The 25735-nt window shown below is 41.5% G+C and overlaps 1 protein-coding gene across 2 annotated transcripts in view; it reads right to left on the minus strand.

Annotated features, from left to right (window-relative positions):
• Positions 1-25735, minus strand: part of ARHGAP10 (Rho GTPase activating protein 10) — a 206677-nt gene that overhangs the window by 30125 nt on the left and 150817 nt on the right. For both annotated transcript variants that reach the window (XM_014949825.1, XM_014949824.1), the window contains one exon: positions 13112-13262. In XM_014949825.1, the coding sequence (XP_014805311.1) occupies positions 13112-13262 (151 nt within the window). The remainder of the gene's footprint in view (positions 1-13111; positions 13263-25735) is intronic.

Here is a 25735-nt window from a genome sequence, read left to right on the forward strand (position 1 = left end):
TATCCTTTTTTTTTTTGTGCTGTGTGAAAGTATTTAAACAATCTCCTTTGTAGGTTTAACAGTAAATCTCTTACTCTGAGAGATTTTGCAGTTTTGGAATCATGCACCGGTTTTATAAATCCGTTACGATTTCCCAGAGTTCTTTCTGAAGAGTGTACATCAGATCTGAATTCAAGATTTTTTTGCTGTGGTCCCACTAGTGCCACGTTGAGTGTTCATTCCACCACTTCCTCCTACCCATCAGTCCCCCATTTGTACATCCAAGGCTGAGTTTTATAAATCCGTTATGATTTCTCAGAGTTCTTTCTGAAGAGCGTACATCAGATCTGAATTCAAGACTTTTTGCTGTGGTCCCACTAGTGCCATCTTGAGCGTTCATTCCACCACTTACTTCTACTCATCAGTCCCCCATTTGTACATCCAAGGCTGGCATTTTTTTCCCCTGGCTTTAAATTAATAGTTTCTGATGAGCTGATTGCTCCCTGTGACTCTACAGAGGGATGCAGTCCTCCATTCTGTAGCTATGGGCTACATTTTCCCTCCAAAAAATTCATTTCTCAATAAAACCAAGCTTATTTTGTTTGAATGGGTGCAGCTTCGCACACGACCACAACTCCTACGTAACTTCCACTGGCATCATTTGCAATTCCTCCTGACTTTGTCCCATATGTAAATGTCTCATCAAGGATTTTTATTTATTTTTCTAAATACTGCCATTACATTAGCATTCTTCCAGTCTCTTCAAGCTTTTCCAGCATGCTACAAGATGTTTTAAAAATTAACATCGCCAAGCTACACAACCCCAAGACCAGAGGAATTTTTTTAAAACAAGTCAGATGACTTCACATTATTCAAAATGCAATAGGCCTGTCTGGGAAGATTTCTGGGTGATCCTCCTGATTACAAACCCCACATCCATTGGCATAGCCAAGTTCTTTTTAACAATTCTTCATAACTTGTAACATATATTGACTGCTAGCTATTTCCTCATTTTTTTTTCCCCTGCATTTTGCTTTGAGGAGCCAGTAAAGATCCTAAGATGCTGGAGATTAAAAAGCTTTTAAAGTTTTGACATAGTTTGTTTGTTAAAAGTGAGTTAAGGACATTGCTGGAATTGAATCAACTTTACAGTTTTCATTTTACCTCAGAGTTCAGGGACTCCCTAATACTGATAGTCTAATATTTTTACTGCTTCTCTCCTCTCACTCCTCTTTACCTCCAACATTGTTCTCCAGGGAACAACGTTGTCAGGTTTCCTACATCTATGAGAAGCCTGGCTGCCACATCGGACTGACAGGTCCTTTCCAAGAGGAGCTCCAGAAACTTCCTATTCTTCTTTTCTACCACTTGAATTCTAATGAGCTCTCAGAATAAAAAAAAAATAAGGAAGATGTGATTTCTTTTAAAGCTCATTTATATCACTCTTCAAGCACACAGTTTGGTGTTCTTGGTGCCTTCGCTTTCTCTCCCTAAAAACATCAATCCCCCTCCCTTTTCTCTCCCATTACTTTTATCTTTGGGTGCCAAAAGTGCCAGAACAGATGAAGGACATGAGGGCTCTCAGTATAAAAGCAGTAAGGTTTTTGTCAACACTCCAGCCACCAGCTCTTCACCTTTTGTTCCTTATATTTGTGGGAAGTGCCTCTGGCCTTCAACTTGGCCATCTTTCTAGAGTTGCCACCCAACTGCTTCTACGATTCATCTCCTCAGCCTACGCAAACAGGTGTAAGATCCAATTTTACTCTCAACAGAGTTAAAACTTGTTTCACATTCTCACCACCTTTTGCATACTATTTAAATTTTTCGACTGCTCAGATCCTTTTAAACTGTCATCTAAATTATCTTCTTGTTTCACTCTTCTAGTCACAACACTCATCCAAGCCTTAGAGCTTTCACTCTGCCTCTGCAACAGACACCCATGCTTTGCCTTTATGGCTTTTCATAGTTTAGACCAGCCCTAGCTAAAAAATAAGATAACTTAGGTTGATCCTAACCATTTACTGGTTGTCTCTATCTGGGACTACTTACCACTTGGTTTCTAACCCAAATAACCTTCCTCTTTCCCCACTCCTCCCTGCCTTGTGTCACCTTTGCTCATAATGAAAAATCCCCAAAAGGTGAGAAAGTACCTATATAGACTAAAACTTATCTCATCTGGCTTCTCTCTAGCAAATATGTAACCCTCAATTCCTTTTCCTGTTTGTCTGGATGAGCCTTAGATGGTAAAGGCTCTCTGACCCTCCATACCAGAAATCTGAACTCAGCTTCTACCTAACTGAGCATGACATGCCTCCCAGTTGCCTTTTTTTTTTTTTTTCCTCCTTTTTCCATCTGGCTAGTCTAAGAATATTTTTTGTTAGCATCCAAAGTTGAAAAAAGCCTGAAATACTTTGGCAGTGTCAATAATAAAGATCCTTACTTTACTCCAAGAACACTAAATAAGAAAAAACACTTGTAATAAAAAAATATAAAAACCCCAGTGCTAACACTCTCAGTTACTTGCATGAGTGACAGCGTTTTCTCCCAACTTCAGCTTAACTAAAGAATTATATTTTTACTGTTAAAAGAGAGACAAACCTTTAACATCAACATAACAACCAACATCTATAGTTTAAGGAGAGCCAGAGGACGAAAACAGGTTATGAAAGTGAATGTTTCTGGAGTAAATGAGAAATATATGACAGTTTCTATTGAGATATACAGAATGGACAGGACTGTCGTACGTGTTTTAAGTGCACTGGAACAGGTTGCCCAGAGAAGCTGTGGCTGCCCCATCCCTGGAGGGGTTCAAGGCCAGGCTGGATGGGGCTTGGAGCAACCTGGTCTGGTGGGAGGTGTCCCTGCCCAGGGCAGGGGGGTGGAACTCGATGATCTTTAAGGTCCTTTTCAACTCTAACCATTCTATGATTCTAAGTGCTCATCACATACACAAATCATGGCAAAATAAGAGGATAAAAGACATCTTATTCCACTTTGACACAGTCACAGAGGTCTATTTGTGGACAATGGGGAGAATTACTGAGGAGGGTACATTAAAGATGCTGCAAAATCCCAATTTCCACCTCCAAGCCTGACATTTTCTGCATCAGGAGAGGGGGAAGCAGCAGCTGCACTGCTGTGCAGCCACCCATCCTGCCCCATCAGCATCACAGCTGCAGCCAGCTCCGAGATAACAAACATCCACTCCCCATAAATAGCTAACTTCCCACAATAACACACAAGTTTAACCAAGTAGAAAGTAGCTCTGCTTTTATGTTAATTTGTGGGGATGCATTATGTTTTTATTTTAATACGAGTCTCGCAGATCAGAGATAGAAAAGAAATACGAGCATCATAAATATCCTCTGCCAAGTGAGAACTTAGTTCCATGTGCTAGAGCAGAAAACAGGCATGAAAATCCCAACTGAAGATGAGTTGTCTCACACAGTTGATAAAACTCAAAGTGATCCCACGATACAAAGTACTGGTCCTTCTGGAAAGGATTCAGCCATTCCTGGGAAAACTGGAATTAATTCTAGTGGAGAAAGCTTTATGTGACAGTGAGCAGAGGACTCTGCAGTCCAAGGCAGCCTTTTCTGGATGCAGGGCTGCATCCTTTGCTCCCTATTTACAGCACAAATCATCCTGTGGCAATCACACCGAGCCCCAGGTGAACTCAGACATTCTTCTTCAAAGTTTGAAAAGTTTTCTGAACTAATGAAGTAATCTGCTTCTGAGTAAATTAAGAAACTGTATACTTTTGTTTATCACACCATTGAAACCGGTCAACAGAATTGATTGTTCCCCACCTCCAGGTTACAGAAATCGTGCTATTTAAACACACAAGTTCCCAAACTAAGGTGAAATCACATAAAAGCAAGCTAATAGTGATCTATTAAAATAAAAATAATCGTAGAGAATGCTAAAACTAAACGAGAGTTATTTCACTGTTCCCGAATCATGGGTGCTTTGGAGGTCAGATTCCTGTAAACACTCAGAAAAATAGCTTTATATTACCGCATTTCATTATCAAGAAGTATCCATTATCCTCACTGGGTACCAAATCCTACACACTGCCTTAGGATGCAGCTAGTTCTTAATAAATTTAGACTTTATAGGCTCATACACCTAAAAACAATAGAGCTTTCATGGAGCAAATGGACAGTAGATGGGCCCCATGTACCCATCAGTTTCACGCTATCCTTCAAAACACAGAGTAAGAATTAGATCTCTACACCAGCTCTTTTTTTTTTCCTCTCAGACAAAATAATTAACACGGCTATTAGAGCTGACTACAAGTTTTTTTTTTCCTACATAAAGGCCGACTTTGATATATTTTTCAAATGCGTGCACATACAAGCACGTGTATTTTAGGCACCAAGTAGCTTTCCTGGAGAAAGCTTGTTTTTCCCAACTCCATAATGATTCAGATACATCAGAAAAAAGGCGGAAACTGCACTAGACAGAATTTGCCTCAAGACTGGCTGATGTAACTCAAGAATTGCAGCCAGAAAGGTGGGTGTCTGAGTTGGGGCTAGGAAAAGGAAAGAAATGTGCTCATCTGGCGAGTTACTTGGGGGCAAGTGGGGGTTTTGGGACTGTGCCCACCCCCTCCTCCTTTTTCTTGATTTCTAAAATGTAAAAAGTTCAATTTTAAACAAGCACCTTTCTTAGCCTGTAATAGCCACCAATTATTTCAATAAATATCTCCCTCACTGCAGGCCCTCTCTCAAAATTCAGGAGAAATATCTCTTGGATGACTTCTTTACATCAATAAAATCTGAAAGACACACAGAAATCGTAGGTAAAGCCTTTTGCTGAGCAAGCTAAAACCAAAATGGGTAAAGAATTCCAATTTATTCCTCAAGCTGTGGAAAAACAGAGCCACAGATACAAGGCTGGGGTGTTAATTTAGATCACATAATTAAATTTTGAAAGACAACAGAAATCAGATACAAGCATGCAGAGGGGTTCCTCTTTTGATTTGTGTATACAGTAACAACAAGAACATATCTAAACTCAAAGATTAGTCTTTTTTTTTTTTTCACTAGAGCTCGCCTGGCAGGAAACCACACACAACCTCCAGACTCGCCAAGCTGGCCAGATGCCACACGTTAATTTCATGGCTGAAAAATGCAGCGATGAACCCAAGCTACTTCCTGAAAACTCTGTCAAACAGTAAGATGAATGGATTGTCCCACAGCTTTCATGGGGTTTTTCTTTTGGTAGCACTGAGTGGTTTGAGTTTCCATAGGTCCAGGCAACGTTTACCTATGGTCCAGACCTGTATGGAGACCTACCAGCTCTAATCTGATCAGTGAAAATGAGTGTGAAAAACTAAAGCAGATCAAAAAAGGGGTGGAATGCTATAATCAGAGCTGAAAGTTCCCTAATTCAGAAGCACTCCTTAAATAGCATAAAAACCTCCAAAGGTTTTCATGCTATTAAAATATTTTTAAAATATTTTTTTTAATATTTAAATTATTTTTCCATATTAAAATATTTTTCCATATTTCCTCCCCTTTTCTGTTGTGTTGGCAATTCGGTCACTCACCAGCTGGAAAAAGATCTCTGTAAGGGTCCTTCCACCCCCAAAAGGGAAGGTGTTCAAAAAATTCTTTTCCTGAGCTGTCAAACAGAGATAATACCTCTGGGTTTCACTCGCAATTACTTCCCACGACTTAATAAAAGGAGAAGTTTCTCACCAAAAATTCCACAACCCATTGTGGTACTTGGATAATGACAAAGCCTAACTTTGTGTCTTCTCATAAGAAAGCCACTCTGAGACATTTTCAGTGTTCTGCTGACATTTGGCTGTGCCTCATTTTTGTTCACCTCCTTCCTTTTGCCACAACAAGCCACCTCAACGGAGGGATGGATGAAGCAGGATGCCTCTGGCTTATTAAAAAGCCAACTGAACACAAGCTAAGGAGCCCTTAAGGAAGTTTTATCAGCCATTTGAACTGAACTTCCAGCTGATACATTTGGTGTGAGAAACCTCCTCATCCCCTAACTGACCATTTCAAAGGCAGCAACTTGGAAGAGAGATTTTGCTACGTTGATGTAGTCAGGTCAACATTTTCTTCCATGCTTTGATTATTCTACCACTATCCACGCCTCTCAAACTCTATGGTTAGATCTCTACAAGTGCAATGTTTTTTTATTTTCTTCTTAAACATCTGGCGAGGGCTCAGGGTTGGACCCAGCTGCACCGTGGAAGGGAAGCTGAGGAGATGGCTCAAGGGGGCTGTGCGGCACACAAGGCAGCACCAAGCAGTGTTACCGGCCGGGGGGGGGACAGAAGTGGTGAAGACACTCTTCATCAGTGAATTTGCACCCATTACAGAACAGAAATCTACTTGCTCAGTGAGATAACCAAAGTTGCCAGGCATCATGCATCTCCTTGCTTGCAGACTCCCACTAACATGGTCTCTGAGGCTAATTAGTTTGGCTAAGAGTAGCCAAGTCAAGTAGTCTCAGACTACAATCCTAGCCAAGCTGGTCCCACCACCATTACTTCTCCACGACATCCCCCAAGCTCTCCTTCAATCTCATTATGGGTTCAGTAAGTTGCAAGTAGAGCTGAGAAGGAAAGAAATGATACTGATGTTAATTCACCCTGCACTAAGCCCAACTTTCAAAAGAAGAAAACAGACAATAAAAGGAAAAAAGAAGAGCAAATAGAACAAAGACTTCCAGAAGGTAATGTAGGGTTAGATGTCTACAAGTGCAATTTTTTTTGTTTTCTCCTTAAACATCTGGCGAGGGCTCAGGGTTGGACTATGGTTAGATCTCTACAAGTGCAATGTTTTTTTATTTTCTTCTTAAACATCTGGCGAGGGCTCAGGGTTGGACCCAGCTGCACCGTGGAAGGGAAGCTGAGGAGATGGCTCAAGGGGGCTGTGCGGCACACAAGGCAGCACCAAGCAGTGTTACCGGCCGGGGGGGGGACAGAAGTGGTGAAGACACTCTTCATCAGTGAATTTGCACCCATTACAGAACAGAAATCTACTTGCTCAGTGAGATAACCAAAGTTGCCAGGCATCATGCATCTCCTTGCTTGCAGACTCCCACTAACATGGTCTCTGAGGCTAATTAGTTTGGCTAAGAGTAGCCAAGTCAAGTAGTCTCAGGCTACAATCCTAGCCAAGCTGGTCCCACCACTATTACTTCTCCATGACATCCCCCAAGCTCTCCTTCAATCTCATGATGGGTTCAGTAAGTTGCAAGTAGAGCTGAGAAGGAAAGAAATGATACTGATGTTAATTCACCCTGCACTAAGCCCAACTTTCAAAAGAAGAAAACAGACAATAAAAGGAAAAAAGAAGAGCAAATAGAACAAAGACTTCCAGAAGCTAATGGAAGGAGAAGAATAACGTGGTTTTTTTTCAGAAAAACACTGACAGAGTGGGAGCAAAACAGGAAGAGGAATCGTATTTTCTAACTCACACATCAGCCTTTCAGAAAGCTCACCACCACCCCCTCCAAGATCTTCTCTCCTGTCCATGTCACCAGAGAAGGGAAGCAAGAGGACCCCACATGAGAAATGACCTTACTCAGTGAAAAGCAGACTCTCATCCATAGGAAACCACCTGAAGAGCTGAACAACTTGAAGAGCTTCAAGTCTTCATTCTGCTTCTGCTCTCGTGTGCTGGGTGAGAGCATTTACTTCCAACCAACAGAGGTTGGCCAGGGCACAGCTGGCACGTAGCGAAGACACGTCAGTGACTCCCAATGCCCAGGATTAATGGCTTTCAGCGTGCCAAATTGGCCTTCTTACAGCATTATGTGCCCTTGCACGTCCGTGTGCAGACGGTGGAGAATTAAAGAGATGATGGATTATTGCAGGAGATCAGAGATTTTTAATAATGCCTGACCCTCAAGGAAAGACTGACACTTTCTCCCCAACTCCCCATTCCTTCTTTGAATTCAGATTTTAGTTTATAGTCTGTTCATATTCCTGTTCCCTACACGATACTAAGGCAACTCTCATGCAAAACCATGAAGATTTGACGAACACCATTTGAAAAGAAGTGAAAGTTAGGAGATGTTTAGTATGTTATGGCAGTTAAATTTGATTTCAGATAACTGTGCAGCAAGTAGATTTCTCACAGTTATGATAATGGCCATACAATGTATATCATGTATACAAAGCACGAACCAAAATTATTCCACACCTCCAGGAAAATAAGTACCTTCCATGGACCCAAAGCTTTCCAAGCAGAAGTTGATTATCTAATAGAAAACCAGGACCCTATACAAGAAAAAGAAAGAAAAAGCTTCACCTTACTAACAGCAGCTCAAAAAGACTTTTAGTCTGTAGAGCACCTGAGCCATTGGGTGGGAAAAGCTGTGACAGATCAGGCAGAATCGTAGGAACTATTCCTGCAGCAAGGTGAAATCTGAAATATCTTAAATTCCACGTGGCCAACAGCCACCATCCTCATCTTCCCCCACCCCAACTAATATTGGTGTTTTGTAACAGCCTAACTGTGTGTTCTGCTCAGCTGTTAACAATAGCTTTGTAAGCAAGTGTTGCAAGCCCTTATGGCTTTTTGATATGCCTATGGAGCTGCTTTTCTTTCCATTTCCCCTGCTGTGTGCCAGGTTCCAGAAACACTTCCAAGCAGCAGATTCAGAAATAGAAAGAGTTCAAGGCCAGGTTTCACACCTGCAACCTTGCAGCTCCGGGTCGCTCCAGCCCTGAAGACCAGTCTCCCTATTATAAATCCAAGGCTTCCTCTAACATCCAGGTTTTATGTTTGGTAATTCCAAATTAAGTTTATGGTTTTTTACTTAGTTGTTAAGGGGCAGGAAGGGATGGGAGCAGGAGGGAGAGAGAATACTGCAGGCAAGCTATATAACCATTACATGGATCGCATCTGACTTTGATGAAGTAATTTAATTGAATGCCACAGTAGTTCATCCAAATTAATTCATCACTCAATTTAAGGACACTGTTTCACTCCAATTCCCAGGGAAAAAAAAAAAAATCAAAAAGAGCTACTCCTATTCAATATTAACACCATTCATACTTTGGCTTCCCTAAATACTTCGGAGGGTAATACAAGTTTGCACAAAGTTTTAAAGGGTTAAATGTGCAGTTCCAATTTTTATTTCTATTGGAATTCTACACAAGAATCTGCTTTCTAAAGCACTATAATTATAATATTTAGTTTATAGCAGCAGCAGAAAGCTATCACAAACACCCCATATGCCTCCTGGGAAGCCCCCCCAATATGATACTTGTGTGCTATGGCCACGTATGTGCCCATGAGAAATTTTGACACCCAGAGTGGATTCAAACAGAATAAGTGCAATGGATAAAGAAGCATATTTTGGTTTGTTCAGAAAACAAAGTTGCTGTGTAGCTGGACAAACTGCCACGCAAGACCCATTTCTTGACTCCGGGTGTGATTTATGCAATTTATGCTGACTCTCTGTTCATCTTGTGTTATACTGCCCACCTTACACAGGACTTTTCTTGCCATGTTGCCCCAGTAGCCCTGAAAAATAGTTTAGTAATCTCTAAATCTCTGGTGTGAAAGAAAATTAAACAAAAGAAACCAACAATTTTTGTTTTGCTACAAGATGAGAAAAGTACATAAAAACTAAAACAAAGTTGGGAGGGAAGAAACCTGTAACTCTGCCTTGCCCTCTAGAAGCAATACAAGCAGAGCTCTCTTCTGATATATATTGACTGTCAAAATGGAAAATAAAGACCCAACAACATTTTTAGAAGAACAGGATAAAGCTAAGTCTTTCTCTCTCTGCATAGAGAGACAGAGAGAGAATGCAAAGTCATTTGTACGTAGCCAAGAGTGTAAGCCACAGGAGTTTCTGCATTGCTACTTAATTCATTCAGATAGTAGATGGGAGAAAAAAAAAAATAAAGGAAAAAGAAAAAAGAAGAAATGAAGAAAAAAGCTATTTCCAGAAAAGGGGAAAAAAAAAAATAAACCCCACCAAATCCAATGTCTTCATTTTAGAAGGCAAGAAAACTCTGGAAACGATCCTAATGTAAATCTCAGACAAATCTGCGTTTTGCTGAAACAAGAACTTCGGGTTTAGGCCACGTATGAAAGTAGCTCCCAGTTCCCCAATTAAGTCTAGTTCTGCTCGAGACACTGAGGTGTCGAAAAACTTCAGAGTGAGAATTTAGTAACTAGCTTACCACAGAGGAAAAGAAGTTGAAAGCAAACCAGACAGGATCATCTCTGAGTGAAGTTTGTCTTTCAGAAAATGAAGATCCTTACGGTAGTAAATAGAATACTGGAATTGTTTGCAAATAGGTTTAATCATCTAATTGCCAAGTACGAGGAAAATCTATGTGCTACCAGACCTCAGTGCAGCTAATTACTAGAAGGCAAAATAAAGATTTTTATCAGACTTTGTGTGTGTTCTTCAGCAATTACATCTATCAATATTTATGTCACTCACAGGCCTCGCTGGGTGGTTGCTGCATATATTTTGTGTGCAGTCAAGAAGCTTCCCGACTGCAAACGTGCTTTTTAAAAAGAAAAGCTGGCTGGAACCCTGCATTTCCAATTCAAGCAGTGGATTCCGAAGCCTGTTAACTCCCTGGAGCAGCTGATAGTTAAAGACTTGTTTCCGCTTTTCTAACAATTTCCTGGTTTGCATAACAATCCTAAAAGAAACACGCTCAAGAAGTTTTCCAGCACAGAGAGATTTTTGTCTCCAACATACTTCTAGTTTCAAGGCACAGAAAATATTTATATATAATTACAATAACTTCAGAGAGATATTTGTCTACAAATACATTGACACATAAATATGTATCAGCTACTTGGTTTAAAACAAGATTATGATAATTTTGCCATATCCAGGAAATACAAAACACTGGCTTATGCCTGGTGCTTAACTCATGCCATTGTGAATAAAGAGGGGGGAGGGAAGGGGTTTAATGTTTAATTTCCTGTTAAAAACACACACAGGATAAAATCTTCCAAAGAGCAGTTATAAAACATGCATTTGTTAGCCAAGAAACTAGGTAAATATGGAACCAAGCCCAGGCTCAATTTTATTCCTTCCCCCCCCCCTCCTCCTGCTCCAAAGAACAAAGTAACTGAAGGCTACGGCGCGTATTTGGAGCTGCTGAGCTCTACTCAGTGACCAGATAATTAATCATTCTGCCTGATTTATGCACCCTCTATCCATTGGGGCAGTTCTTTGGATAAGGCAATGACGCAGTGGGGCTCAAGTTGCTGTATTGCTGTGTGTACAATACTCCACACGTGCCAACCAACCATTGCATCAACTGCTCATTACCCTCCTGACACAACTATCCAGCTAAACACAAATAAAATAAGCATTAGCATGTAGTTGGGACCTACCAACAGATTGAGAACATCACTACCTTCAGAGGCTGCTGGAGACACCACGGAGAATTTTTTTTTTTTTTGAGAAGCCACAAGGTGAAATATTATTTTCAGATCCCACTGAAACTCAGTGCCATCCAACCTGGAGCTGGGACTTCCTTCACTGTGATTCAGCCTTCATCAAAGTTCTACCACGCGTAATGATGTATTAGGTTATTCTTCAATTTGCCACACTAGAACTCCCAGACAAGTAGCAAATTTCTGTATGATATATAACAATTTCAGCCTTTAACAAGCCCAGTTCTTCTCTTTGTTGAGGTGCCAGAATTAGACAAAAATATGGACTGTATTTAGGGGAAACTGAACATTTGTAACTGTTTACAACAATAACGCTGTATTTTTGGGTCTTACAGTAAAAACAAGCCATCAAATGCTTTCTGTCTACTGCGTTAGGGTCACAGTCAGGTCCTCATTGCACACCTTGCAGCATGGAATTGGAGAAGATGTGGTACTTCTTGTGACCTGCTGGGATTCCCATTCAAAATTAGATGCAAACAACTCCGTGAGTAGCTTCAATTTTATTTTGTTTTGTTTTTCAAATGAGGATAAATTTATCAAGAGCTCAAGAGCCTTCTTAGCTTTTGGTAGCACATTATTCAAATTAACACTGCTTAAGCTTTTTAAGCAGATGCACCTCAAACACCTTCTAGTCCAGGCATTTAGTTCCATATTTGATGCAAGAAAAGAAAGGCACAGAGATTACAGATCTCTGGTGAATTAAACCGGATGGCAGGGATGCTGAATTTCTTGCAGACTCTTTGCAAAGCTGGCTTTGAGACAATAAACAGCCCTGGGTTTATTTCTAAAGCCTGCACTTAACAGCCATCGTAGGCATTTGTGGTTTTTCCTTAAGAAATCAACCACTGTTGACCACTGATTTAATGACAGTTCATCAGTGGATCTCCTACTACTGCAGGAGCTCAAAATCCTGTTTGTTTTCACTTGCTGATAACTGGACTTTGTGCCCTGGCTCCATGATTCTTCATGTGAAACGACGACTGACTAACAGCGTTGGGAGGGAGAAAGGGAACAGGGTGGAGAGACTCTGTAACACAAAGATGAGCCCTGACTTGCCCTCACAGTACTGTACGTACCCCCAAGCAATGAAATTTCAGGGAAATTATTATGTTTCTGGCCAACAGTCAGAATATATAAAACGTTATACACCCTTTGCCTCACTGTATGTTGCTACTGCAGATTCCATGCAAAAGCAAGATTAATTTCTCTCTTTGCTTCTCAAGAGTAAGGCAAGTTTACAAGTATTACTGCTAGTTACATCAAGGTATTAAAGATTCAAGTGAAGTACTAGTATTCTCAAGTGCAGTGGTGACCTGAGCCTTTAATCCAGATGAATTTAACTGTAGCGTGCGTTATCTCTTCTCGTAAAAGATTTGCTTTAATTTTCCTTCTCTCTCCATTTATCTTATGGCTGTGTCATCTTCAGTAGAGGTCAAAGAGACTTCCCCAAAGACACAGGAGCTGCTTCTTTTTTAGAGGGGGAAAAGCATATTTAAGACAGTTTGTCCTACTTTTAAACATGTCAGAGGACAGTATTCCCTATACTCTTTTTTCTCTGTACTCTCCTTGCTTCTTTATGTGTCCCAAAGCAATTAAACAAGCATGCACGTGTGTGCACACATGTATACAAATGAAACATGACATGAAAACACCTACTGAAGATAGGATATACAGCCCATCTGCTGCAAAGACTGAAATTCTTACTAACATCTTACCATCATCCAGCTCAAGACAGAAATTGTACACAGCCAGAGGCCTCTTAACACGTTGTCCTTGTCTTCTTGATTGCCTTGGTGGGGCATTTGGAGGAAACACTGACACAGAGATTGGCTCAGGGAAAGTGGCATCAGGCAGGCTTTTGAAAATCTGCAATCAAGAACACAAAGGGTGTTAATTATTTATCTATCACGAAGAGCAACCTGTGTAATGCAACTGTAAACCATTATCAAACAACATTTGTTTTGGATTTCATTCAAAGCGGGCAGGAGCCAAAAATCCATTCCTTCAAGTTTGGGAGTATGCCGTGGGCCTTTAATGAGTGCTTTTAAAATAAATAAATATAATAGGAAAATAAGCAAGAGCACTATCTGCACATTAACCAAGCTGCAAATCAGTTAATCCAAAGACAAAGTACTCTCAGCCCCACTTGCCTGCTGGGATGAAGGGGAAGGGAAAGAAGGGTGACACGAACTTTGTGAACAACTAACCAAAAAGCTTTATAGCTTTAGCTAGGTTCTAGAATTTTGCCAGAATACCCATTTTCATTTTCAAAACTTGTGATATCATTATAATATCATCTACTTTAATGAGGAAAAAAAAGTACTCTTAGAGAGAGCAAGGGGCAAACTTTGAGGGGAGGAGTTTTTAGTGAGAGAGAACTCAGTAACACACCAAGTGAGAATTTCTTCATTTAACTACTGGCTGTTGAGTCACATTTATATTAAAAGATGATATTCACAAAGACGCGTATAAAAAGGATTCCCTTTCTTGTCATCATTTTTATCTTTTGAGTCATGACCATTACCCTATCAACACACCATATAAAAATACCATGGCATTTCTTTCCAAATTAACCAGCAATGCAGATTTGCTCAACCCGACAGCATTTCTACTTTAACTGGCACATACAGGGTACAGTCTAATGATGCTGATTTACTTCTAGAAAATTATCAGTATGCTGATGTAGGATTTAACAGCAGCCTTTTACAAGTGATCACAGCAGATTCACATGAACAAATTAGCTTAATGTATATATTTCATCAAAGACAAACCAGCAGCAAGATGTAAGGAAACAGTATATGGTGTGTTCTTTTACCCTGCAACTTGACATTGCCACCTATCTGTACAGGACATATTAAAACGTTGAGAATTGTAATGAATCTTTGAAGGAGAAGCTTTTCATAAAGTAAAAACTCATGCAGAAGGTATAAAGAGACACCACAGGTAACATGTTTTCGGATTACTACAACACATATCAGGGGCAGCACGAAGCTAAAAGCCAGCCAGGCTACTCTACAGGTGAGAAAAAGACACAAAGATCCTCAAAATATAGAGTTAAAACATAAAAAAATCTACATGCTATGATATCCTGGCTCGTTAACCCTGATTATTAACACTTGTAGGAATAAAATGGCCCAAGAACCCATGCCTACACTGGCTTATAGCTGCTTAATCATCACTCTCGTAGTGGCAGGTAGAAGACTCTGCTAGTACAAAATAATCAGAAACACCATTTTCTATGAAAACTGTCCAAGAATGATCATATTGCCGAAACTGGGCAGCGGTGGATTGGAAGCCTATCACAGAATCTTAGTGGTTGGAAGGGACCTCTGAGATCATCGAGTCCAACCACATTAAAAAAAAAAACAAACCCAAAAAAAACCCCCACACAACAAACCTAAAAACACCACCCACCAACTAAACCCCACACACAACACCCCACCACAAACCAACAATCTCAGGCACCAGAGCATGCCCTGAAGTGCCACCTCTACACATCTCTGAAATCCTTCCAGGGATGGTGACTCCACCACCTCCCTGGGCAGGCCCTTCCAGTGCCTGACCACCCTCTCAGGAAAGCCATTCTTCCCAAGATCTCATCTAACCCTCCCCTGCCCCAACTTCAGACCATTTCCTCTGCTCCTCTCATTATTCCCTTGGGAGAAGAGGCCAACCCCCACCTCTCTACACCCTCCTGTCAGGGAGCTGGAGAGGGCAAGGAGGTCTCCCCTCAGCCTCCTCTTCTCCAAACTCAACATGATGCCCAGTTCCCTCAGCCTCTCCTCATAGGACTTGTTCTCCAGACCCCTCCCCAGCTTGGTGGCTCTCCTCTGGACACACTCCAGCACCTCAATGTCCTTCTTGTGGTGAGGGGCCCAGAACTGAACCCAGCCCTCGAGGGGAGGCCTCACCAGTGCCCAGTCCAGAGGCACCATCGCTGCCCTGCTCCTGCTGGCCACGCTGCTCCTGACACAGGCCAGGTATGGGGTGCAAAGGAAAGCTCCACTGAAAAATATTACCTTCCTTCCCAATAAGTGAATATTTGTCGCTGGGGGGGGGGATAAAATGATGTCATTTGAACTCTCCCACACCAGTGTTAAGAAAAGTGGCTCCCCGTTGCTGGGGGCGGGGGGGAGGATAAAATGATGTCATTTGAACTTTCCCACACCAGTGTTAAGAAAAGTGGCTCCCGCTCATTCGCACGTTTACGGACGAGGGATGGAGAGAGTCATAATAGTGCACTGAAAACAAAATGTTTATAAAGCAGAAGGAAAGTGTCCAACCTGGTCCTCCCCAGGACAGACACGGCAGCCCTCTCAGAGGGTGAGGAAGCTCCAGTTGTGCTCAGAGCATTGAAGCCAGTCCTTAAAACACGATGCAATATATTACAATGCAATCTAAGGTGCACCTTCGGTGGCACGTGGGGAACGGTACCACACTGCCCCCTTCCGTGGAAACACCAGGGGAGATGGAGCAGGTTTAGGGATAAATATTTGCTTCTGAAAAATTCCAAAGTACCAAAACTTTAAATGCCATCTTTTCCAGGGACTAAGCGTTGCAGTTGGGCTCGCTGGTAAATAACTCTCTGCCAAGAGGTTTCAAGCGTGTTGTTTACTGTGTCACACTCCGCAGCTGTGTTTATTTGTACAGCCTTATCCACACAGCTCCGCTGAAATTAATGATGGTGAGAAGAACAAGCATTCCCCAGGAGTGCTTTGCAAGAGATGAGCTTTCTTGGATGCATTCAGGTGACTTGCACAGGTAGCAGGAAAATTCTTGAGCGCTTTTTTCCTTGTCTCTCACAAATATTTCAATGTACTCTTCTAAAACTACTGGCACAAGAAACTGAGTCACAAAAGCAAAATGCCATCAAGAAGACCATGAAGGTGATCCTTGCTCAATGATACTCAGCCCCAGCCAGGAGCAGGACAACGAATTGGAGCCAGGTATGAAACCAAGTAGATTTCTTTTTTTTTCTTTTGGGGGCTGACCTGCTGGAGAGCAGCTCTGAGGAGAAAGACCAGGGAGTCCTGGTGGACAAGAGAATGACCATGAGCCAACAACGTGCCCTTCTGGCCAAGAAGGCCAATGGCATCCTGGGGGGCATCAGGAAGAGTGGGACCCCCAGGTCGAGAGAGGTCATCCTGCCCCTCTGCTCTGGGGAGGCCCCATCTGGAGCACTGGGACCAGTTCTGGGCTCCCCAGTTCCAAAAGGACAGGGAACTGCTGGAGGGGGGACAGCAGAGGCTACAAAGATGATGAGGGGCTTGGAGCATCTCCCTTATGAGGAGAGGCTGAGGGACTTGGGGCTTTTGAGTCTGGAGAAGAGAAGGCTGAGGGGGGATCGGATCCATGCTTATAAATACTTAAAGGGAGGGGGTCAAGAGGATGGGGCCAGTCCTTTTTCAGTGGTGCCCAGGGACAGGAGAAGAGGAAATGGGCCAAATCTTGAATATAAGCTGTTCCACCTAAACATGAGGAGGAACTTCTTTCCTGTGAGGGTGGCAGAGCCCTGGCAGAGGCTGCCCAGGGAGGGGGTGGAGTCTCCTTCTCTGGAGACATTCCAAACACACCTGGACACGTTCCTGTGGGACCTGCTCTGGGTGGCCCTGCTTTGGCAGGGGGTTGGACTAGATGATCTCCAGAGGTCCCTTCCTACCCCATGTGATTCTGTGATTCTAATTGCAAGTATGTATGTGATGGGGAAAAAAAAAAAAGTTTGGTGGGTTGTTCTGTTTTAGGGAGGAAAAACCCCAAGAGAATAAACAGGAGAAAGGAGTGAAGCCCCACTTCAGCATCCATCTCCACAGAGAAGAAAGGGATTCCTGATAGAAGTATTTAGACACGAACTAGAGAATGCAACCCCCTGACCATCTGCAGAGCAAATTTACCCATGCAGAGCAAACTGAGACACTCATATTGGGCAACAAAATCACCAAGTGTCACGAGTTGCCCTGCAGGATGCTGAGCCACACAAAACCAAACAAAAAAAAACATTACTAAAAAGATCATTAGGGTTTCTTTAATATATAAATGAAGCAGGAAACATCCTGTCCTCACGCGTTCCACAAAGAAGTATATTTGGGGTCATTTTTGCTCTTTGAAGCAGATCATATTTGTGTTCATCCCTACTTTGGTATTTTCTTTTTGTCTTTTCAGTAGGAAAATAAAATCCAGTACAGCCCACCCATAACTAGACCTTTTTTTTACTCTTTCTCTCGCTGACCAAAGCTTTAGCTCGTACCACAGTTTTGCAAAGGAGAGCATCTGAAAAGCAAGCAGAAGGTTGACCCTGCTCTAAGAAGCACGTCTACAGCACTCTGCTTCTATTTCTTGCTTTATTTTCACTTAAATAGACAAGTGCTTTTCATCATGCCTTGGTGCAGCAGACAAATACCTACTAACAAAGCCCTGCAACACCTGGAGGGATGGAGGCGTGCGGTTGTGGGGACAGAAGTTTTTTAGGTTTGATTTTATTCAAATTTGCTCCTAGCCTTATTAATTATTTAAATGGCACTGAAGTATAAATGCTCCACAGCCCATAAAAGATGCCTGCTGTGAGTGAAGCACACTGCATACACACAGAAGATGGAATTCCAAAGGTCATATACACTCAACGTCCTACGTGAGCATCGGAAACGGCACGGAGGTTCCTGTGGTTTGACCAACTGTACAACAGGGTAGGACCACACCTGAGCAAGGTTCAGAGTATCTTCTTGCCCTGCAAGCTGTTCTATCAGATGGACGGCGAGGCAATCACACCTATCCCATCGGATGGAAACCCTCCCAGGGGAGAACAGGATTGGAACATGCTATTTAATGGAAGATTTCTTTGCTACTCTGAAGAAAAAAAACAAAAAGCTTCCCTTCAAGTCAAACCACCACCACTCATCTGGACTGCAGAAGCTTAGACTAACACAAAGACAAGAACCAAGTCTGCTCATCGAATTGCCTCATTCGAGAAGCAGTAAAACCAACCTCAAAGGTTAAGGACTTCCCAGTCACATCCAGTGTCACGTGGTTGTTGAGACTGTGGCTTAACTGCACCAGATTTAGAGAAGGCCTACAATTTCTCTACAATTTAGCTCTCAAAAGCACTGGCATCCTGCTATTGACCTACCTGGGGGCAGACTGGGAAGCCAAGCGAAACAATTTAGGTAGGGGAGAAGACTTAAGGCAGGTGGCCCTCAAAGTTTCATCACGCAACAAATCCCAACTAACAACTGACCATTACTCAGTCCTACCCCAGTTAGTCCAGCACTTTAAATGCTTCTTTAAGTTTGATCTTCCATAAAAGCAGAATTGAAAGCCGCGCTTAAGTGGTGGATCAGTCCTTCAACTCTAAAAGTTACAACAAAAAGAGATGAGGCTCCTGTTGAGCTATTTAAAGCATTGGTAGGTTTGACCTATTTCTCTCTACTCGATAGTGCAAAATGGGTAATTTTTTTTTTTTTTTTTTTTTTTTATGAGCGATAAAAAAAAAATACCCATTTTGCACTATTTTTTTTTACAAGGCTCAACAAACCACAAACCATCTTGGACATACACCGCTCGTAACAGCTCTGTCTGGAGCAGCCTGCCCGAGAGCATCCCTGCCTACAACCATTCCAACTCCTAAACCTGCATCCCACAAAGTCGATGGCAGCATTTCTTGAGAGTAATGAGCCAAACTCAACATATTATCATGCTGCCTTCTACCAGCGGGTCCACGTGGCAGCAGCCCAAGGAATTTTGCCAGATTCCCCTTAATCTGCAACAACAGTGTTGGACTCTAGATCCTGAGCTCTTCCACTAGAGCCAATTTTAGAAATTCAAAAAAAACCCATGGCTGAGAGGATTTAACTTGGCCTGTTCCACAAGTTTATGACTGGATGTATGGTTGTACATGGAAATGTAGATTAGATTCTGCCGCTACAAGAGAATACTGATCTGTTCTTTCTGGTCTCAAGCAGAACTAATTAATGAATTTCAGTATGTTTGCCAGGAATCACTTTAGGAAAAGACCCAGACATCAGGTCATCTCTGTCTGCTTTGTATCACTGGGGTAATTAAGATTTCCTCTAAAAATCAGTGGGAGGCAAACAGCAAGGACGGAGTGGGATGAAAAAGAGGGGAGAAAAAAGAAAATCTGGAGGCTTAGTAATAGAGCTAATGAGGATAAACTTATAAAAAATCATTAACAGCTTAAAGCTGTGCCGCAATTTTGTTGCAAGACAAAACCCCCATTTTGCTCTCATAACACCTGCCTACACAGAACACACAACTCTTTCCTTGGAAGACATGAAGAAGGATCAAGAGTACCAGAAGTCACTGTCTAACGCAGAGGAGGCTAGAACCTGCAAGGTCATCCCAAAGTCTTTGAAATTCAGGCAGTGGTACAGCTTCCACTACTCCAATCATTATTTTTTTTAGAGGACAGTATTTCTCAAGACAAGAGGAACATCAGTAGCAGCTTTTATTTGGGTAATTTCCGTTCAATACATACTTGATTTGCAGTTGGTAAATAAAAGAAACACACAGAGACTTCAACTAATGTTTATTGAACAATATAAAACACCAGCCACCGAGGCCACATATACTGCTCTGCCCTTATACATTTGATGGCTATTGTACTCCTTGCATTTCCATGACAACTCGCTATAATATACGCTAGTCAAGGAATATTTTATAAATTAGCAGCTAATGAGATAGTGCAAGAGAAACTTATCAGCACCATGGTCTTTTCTTGACTTAGCTTCTTTTCACTGAAATGCAAACCCAACTCAGTTTAGATTCAGCAGCCTGTACAAAATACAAAAAAAATCATGTATCTATACTACAGGCAAAAATGCTCAAAAAAGAGGCCTATTGTCTTAGTGGTTCACTAGTTTAGATTCAGCAGCCTGTACGAAATACCAAAAAAAATCATGTATTTATATTACAGGCAAAAATGCTCAAAAAAAGAGGCCTATTGTCTTAGTGGTTCACAGTGTGCTCTTGCCCTCATAGACTTTCTAAGGTGTTTTTTTCTCTTAAGATAATGAAGACAGTGGTTGTGCCATTCTTTTGGCCATTTTCTGCAAACATAAGGCAACAATGTCTTTTATGTCAAGTTGTAATTTTACTGTACACATAAACATTTCAGGAAGTATAAGGTGAAAATAAGCATCTAATAATACATCACAGTAGCTCAGCCACTACTTGTAACCACTGGCCACTAATCGTATACTAATTGTACCCATTTTTTAACATTAAAAACACTTCCAATAAGATGAACAGTTCTAGATTATTTTTTTCCTATTTGAAGGGAATGCAGAAGCTAATTGAAGCTATAAAAAGTTTAATCATAATTGCAAAAGATCAACTTCTGGAGAGCTAGGACAAAAGTTTTATTTCCAAATTGATTTCTGCACCAATTATAACAATTTTATAAAATTTCTAGTGTACTGAAATCTTTCAAAAAATGATCCTATTTTACTGTAGTTTCTTACTTTTTTCCATTTTACTTTACTATGGACAATGTTAGATCAACTTGTTTCATTTCTGGTTTTAGTCGACACGATCCATTTCTACTTCTGATTCTCAAACACATGACTCTTGGTCCAGTCCTTTTCAATATATTCATCAATGACCAAGATGAAGGGATGGAGTGTACCCTCAGCAAGTTTGCTGATGACACAAAACTGGGAGGGGAGGTTGACACACCAGAAGACTGTGCCGCCATCCAGCAAGACCTGGACAGGCTGGAGAGTTGGGCGGAGAAGAACCTTATGAAACTCAACAAGGGCAAGCGTAGGGTGCTGCACCTGGGGAGAAATAACCCCCTGCACCAGGACAGGTTGGGGGTGACCTGCTGGAGAGCAGCTCTGTGGACAAGAGAATAACCATGAACCAGCAATGGGCCCTTGTGGCCAAGAAGGCCAATGGCATCCTGGGGGGCATCAGGAAGAGTGGGACCACAAGGTGGAGGGAGGTCATCCTGCCCCTCTACTCTGCCCTGGGGAAGCCCCATATGGGGCACTGGGACCAGTTCTGGGCTCCCCAGTTCCAGAAGGACAGGGAACTGCTGGAGAGGGGACAGCAGAGGGCTACAAAGATGATGAGGAGACTAGAACATATCTCTTAGAGGAAAGGCTGAGGGATCTGGGTCTTTTTAGTCTGGAGAAGAGAAGGCTGAGGGGGGATCTGATCAAGGCTTATAAATACTTAAAGGGAGGGTGTCAAGAGGATGGTCTTCTTTCAGTGGTGCCCAGGGACAGGACAAGAGGAAATGGGCACAAACTTGACTATAACAAGTTCCACCTAAACACCAGGAGGAACTTCTTTGCTGTGAGGGTGGCAGAGCCCTGGCAGAGGCTGCCCAGGGAGGTGGTGGAGTCTCCTTCTCTGGAGACATTCCAAACACACCTGGACACGTTCCTGTGGGACTTGCTCTGGGTGGCCCTGCTCTGGCAGGGGGTTGGACTAGATGATCTCCAGAGGTCCCTTCCAACCCTTATCATTGTATGATTCTGTGATTCCATGAATACAAAAACCATGCACTAGAAATACTTGACATCTAAATAGAATCTGTGTTCAGTACGCAAAATGTGATAAAGCTGATTATGTCTAAAAATCATATTAAATCTTTTTGAAAAAGGTTTACAAAATCTTCAGTAAAAATTATCAACAACTTAATTAGAATCCTTAATTAACTGACCTCCCCAAGAACACCATCGTGTCCACTCCCACACAGGTGTGCCTGCCTCAAAATAGTTATCCTGACTTTTGCACTTCAGCATCTATACACTGTAAAATATGATTTGCTGTGCACTGGCTTCTATGAGATTGCATGAGACACAGATTTCCTGAGCCTTTGGATTTGGAGGCTTGAATTCCACTACAAACCACAAAAAACTTTTATGCAATATTCACCATCATTATACTTGGGGAAAAAAAAAAAAAAAATCAGATCAAGATTCGAAAAATACCTGAAGCTAAGTCTCTAGAGAGCCACCAACCAGAAAGCATCAATAATGCTCTTGATGTTGCCTGGCACACTCTATTTAGTTACAGCGCAACAGAGGATGCAGCCTGAGAAGTAACCGGGTAGAAGTCAAAACTAGAAACAGGAAACATCCTTGACTGGGAGCCAAACCACAAAGCTCTATAAATAAGTAAATAAATAAATAAATAAATCCATCCAAGACAGCCTTTTTTCTTCATAGCAAAGATGTCATTTGCTGACACCATCTGCCTAGCAGCCTGACTACCCCTAACCAAATCGAAACACTGCTTTTAGGGTTTTGTGGACACTGTGAGTCTCAAACTAAAATTGTAATATCTGCTCTTCTTAATACAAAAGGAACTAGAGCTCTGCACAAACTGTAAACTGCAAGAACAACAAAAGAACCCAAGGAATTTCAGAAAAACCTCATGTATATGTAGACTGTAGATCCTAATAGCCACTCACTTGGCCTGACTACCTTGAATCCATGTAGTTCACATTTGACCTTTAATGAAGAAACTGCACACAGCCTGTAAAACATGACATTACAGTCTGGAGGACAGCTGTGAAAGGATGAAAGACAAAAACCCCTACCAAGGTTAAAAACGTGTGTCCTTTGATGGCTTGCAAATTACGAGTTTGTTGACTCAGCCTTTCTAAAAGTAGCTCTCCCGATACAAAGGCTGCAGCTCTCCCTGTATCACATCTCCCTCCACCTTTTAACAATTCCAGAGGAGAAAGCTCCTGATACCAGCTCATTCACTGCCATCAACCCACTCACGAAGGAAATGAGAGAGTTAACCATCCACCCAGCTTGAAATACCTACACGTTTGGCCACTGCACCAGCAGAAACAGCAGATTCACCTTCTCGTCTGTGCTCACCTGCTGTAACTCACACCAAGGAGAGTGTTTGAAAAAAAGGTTGTCCTTCACTATCGCAGCTACACATAACAGCTTTGTGTATCTTGTTTAGTTACAGGAAATACTTAAAATTAACAACAACAAAAAAGTTTTCGGATTAAAAGATTAAATACTCAATCTAATTACCTAGCTTTCCAAAACGTAACGCACTAAATGGAAAATCCTGCAGAGGGAGAATGTTTGTATATATTTTCTCTTGCAAAGAGCATGAGAAGTCCTGAGAAGATAAAGGGCATATATTTTCTTGTGCAAAGAGCATGAGAAGTCCTGAGAAGATAAAGGGCAATTAAACAAAAAATGGTGCTTTAAAACCCATCATCAGGGGAGAACTTTAGAGTAGGGTAGATGGTTGGACCTGATGAACCTGAGGGTCTCTTCCAGCCTAGATGATTCTATGATTCTAAGTCAAGAGCCAGCAAAAGTAACAACCGTGGCCAAAGACACTGCAGGTAAACATCACCTCCCCTTCACTTGCAATAAATATACATATATAAACATTCATACACACACACACAACTACAAATAAATATGTACGTCACGTGTCGTTTTCTACAAAATTTATGAACAGGAATATACCTAATTACTTATTGGGAATAAAAACCTACATTTGACCGCGTACCACAATGTCCTTGTACATCAGAATGAGATGTCAAAACCTTTGCAAATGACACTGCTCCAACTGTAGCTGACCCCACAGCCTCACCAGTGTTTTCTTCACCACAAATTTCCCTGCTGCCATTATGTAGATTGATATCATCCTTACTTTGTACAATATTTTCTGCTCTTTGTTTTTGTTAAAATACATTTTTTTTTATCTTACATTATGACCGTAGGGTGTTTGGAGGCAAAGAACATATTTTTCAGTTGTATGTCCATTTGTATTCTCTGCACTGAAGTACTGATGCTTCATTAGTGTAAATGGCATGCACATGAAAATATTGGAAATAAAGAATTAACAGCTGCCTGCCGCATCTTGTTTGTTCAAAAAAAGTCTGTTAAACTGTTTGAAATACACTATCCTCTCTGATAAGGCAAAAGTTTGCTGGAATTTTGAAGAATACATGCAAAAACACAAGCACATCTCACACTATTATCCATTAGACAGGATGGCATTCAGGTCAGTTTAGCCAATATAAAGAAAAACATGTAAATTTGTAAATTCAATACTTCACTTAACCATTGTCTCACACTATTATCCATTAGCAATGATCAGACAGGATGGCATTCAGGTCAGTTTAGCCAATATAAAGAAAAACATGTAAATTTGTAAATTCAATACTTCACTTAACCATTCAAAGCAGCAATAAAATATAATTCTTATGTCACACAGCTTCTGCATAAGAATTTACTTTTTAAACTCTTCAGGAATGCAACAACTTCTCCCCTCTCCGTGCCCCCTGCAGTTTTTCACAGAATATTTTCTTTGACTAACAAAACTGTTATTTAAGAACATGCATTTCAGCATTCTCCATAAGGGCTTCTCCTTTGCTTCCTCCTCCACACGTGGAAGCACAGCACCCTGACCAGCAAGAATGAAGTAAATATTAGTCAACTGAATTCCACTCCCTTATCATCATTTCTGTTTACTTACTTAGGAACACTGCCTGTGGGCAGAGGAAGATGAGATCTGTATCACCTGGAAATTTCCTATAAAGTTGAGGGAAGTTTCCCAAAATCAACTGGAAATAACATAGGCAAAACAAGAAGGCAGAAGCCTGTGTCCCAATTATCTGAACGTGCCGTGCATTCGCAGTGCAGCATCTCAGCAGACCGCTTCTATCCCTGAGAACATGACTTTTGTTTGGATTTTCTTTTTTTTTAATCTAATAGGGTTACTCACAGTAGGTGTTTTGTTCCTTTTGGAGCAGTCTAACAGCATACCAATCCAGGTATTGATCCAGACCTCAGTTCCTTTTAATTTCATCAACTGCAGTCACGAAGGTGAATGGAGATTTGATATACAGGCCTCTTGCTACGCATAAACTACATTCAGGTTTAGAAAACAGTAGCCTTTTAAACAAACAACCAAAGATTTGCAGTCAATTTAGCACACCACGTGTGCCTGTCTCCCATGGAAGGGCTTTCTGCTGTCCACAAGGCAGAGAAATGGCTTAAAGAGTTTGCCCACACTACAGTGGAATCAAAGAGCTGCTGTGATTTCCACCAGAAACCATGACGAATGTCTTTGTTGTGCCTGCTGCCCTTTCTGCAGCCAATCATTAAGGCATGTAATTTGAATTAAGTAGAAGAATAGTTTTGATGACATGTCCGATTAGTTACGTGCTTAAAATTAAGCACACGCTGAACACCCTCCTGAACTGAGGCTCATGAGTTTCTTCACAAACGCTGCCCCGATGGAGATGCCTTCATGTAATTTCACAGAATCACAGAATCTTAGTGGTTGGAAGGGACCTCTGAGATCATTGAGTCCAACCACAAAAAAAAAAAAAA

This window comes from Calidris pugnax, unplaced genomic scaffold, assembly GCF_001431845.1.
Source record: "Calidris pugnax isolate Ruff unplaced genomic scaffold, ASM143184v1 scaffold42, whole genome shotgun sequence".
Classification (NCBI taxonomy): Eukaryota; Metazoa; Chordata; class Aves; order Charadriiformes; family Scolopacidae; genus Calidris; species Calidris pugnax.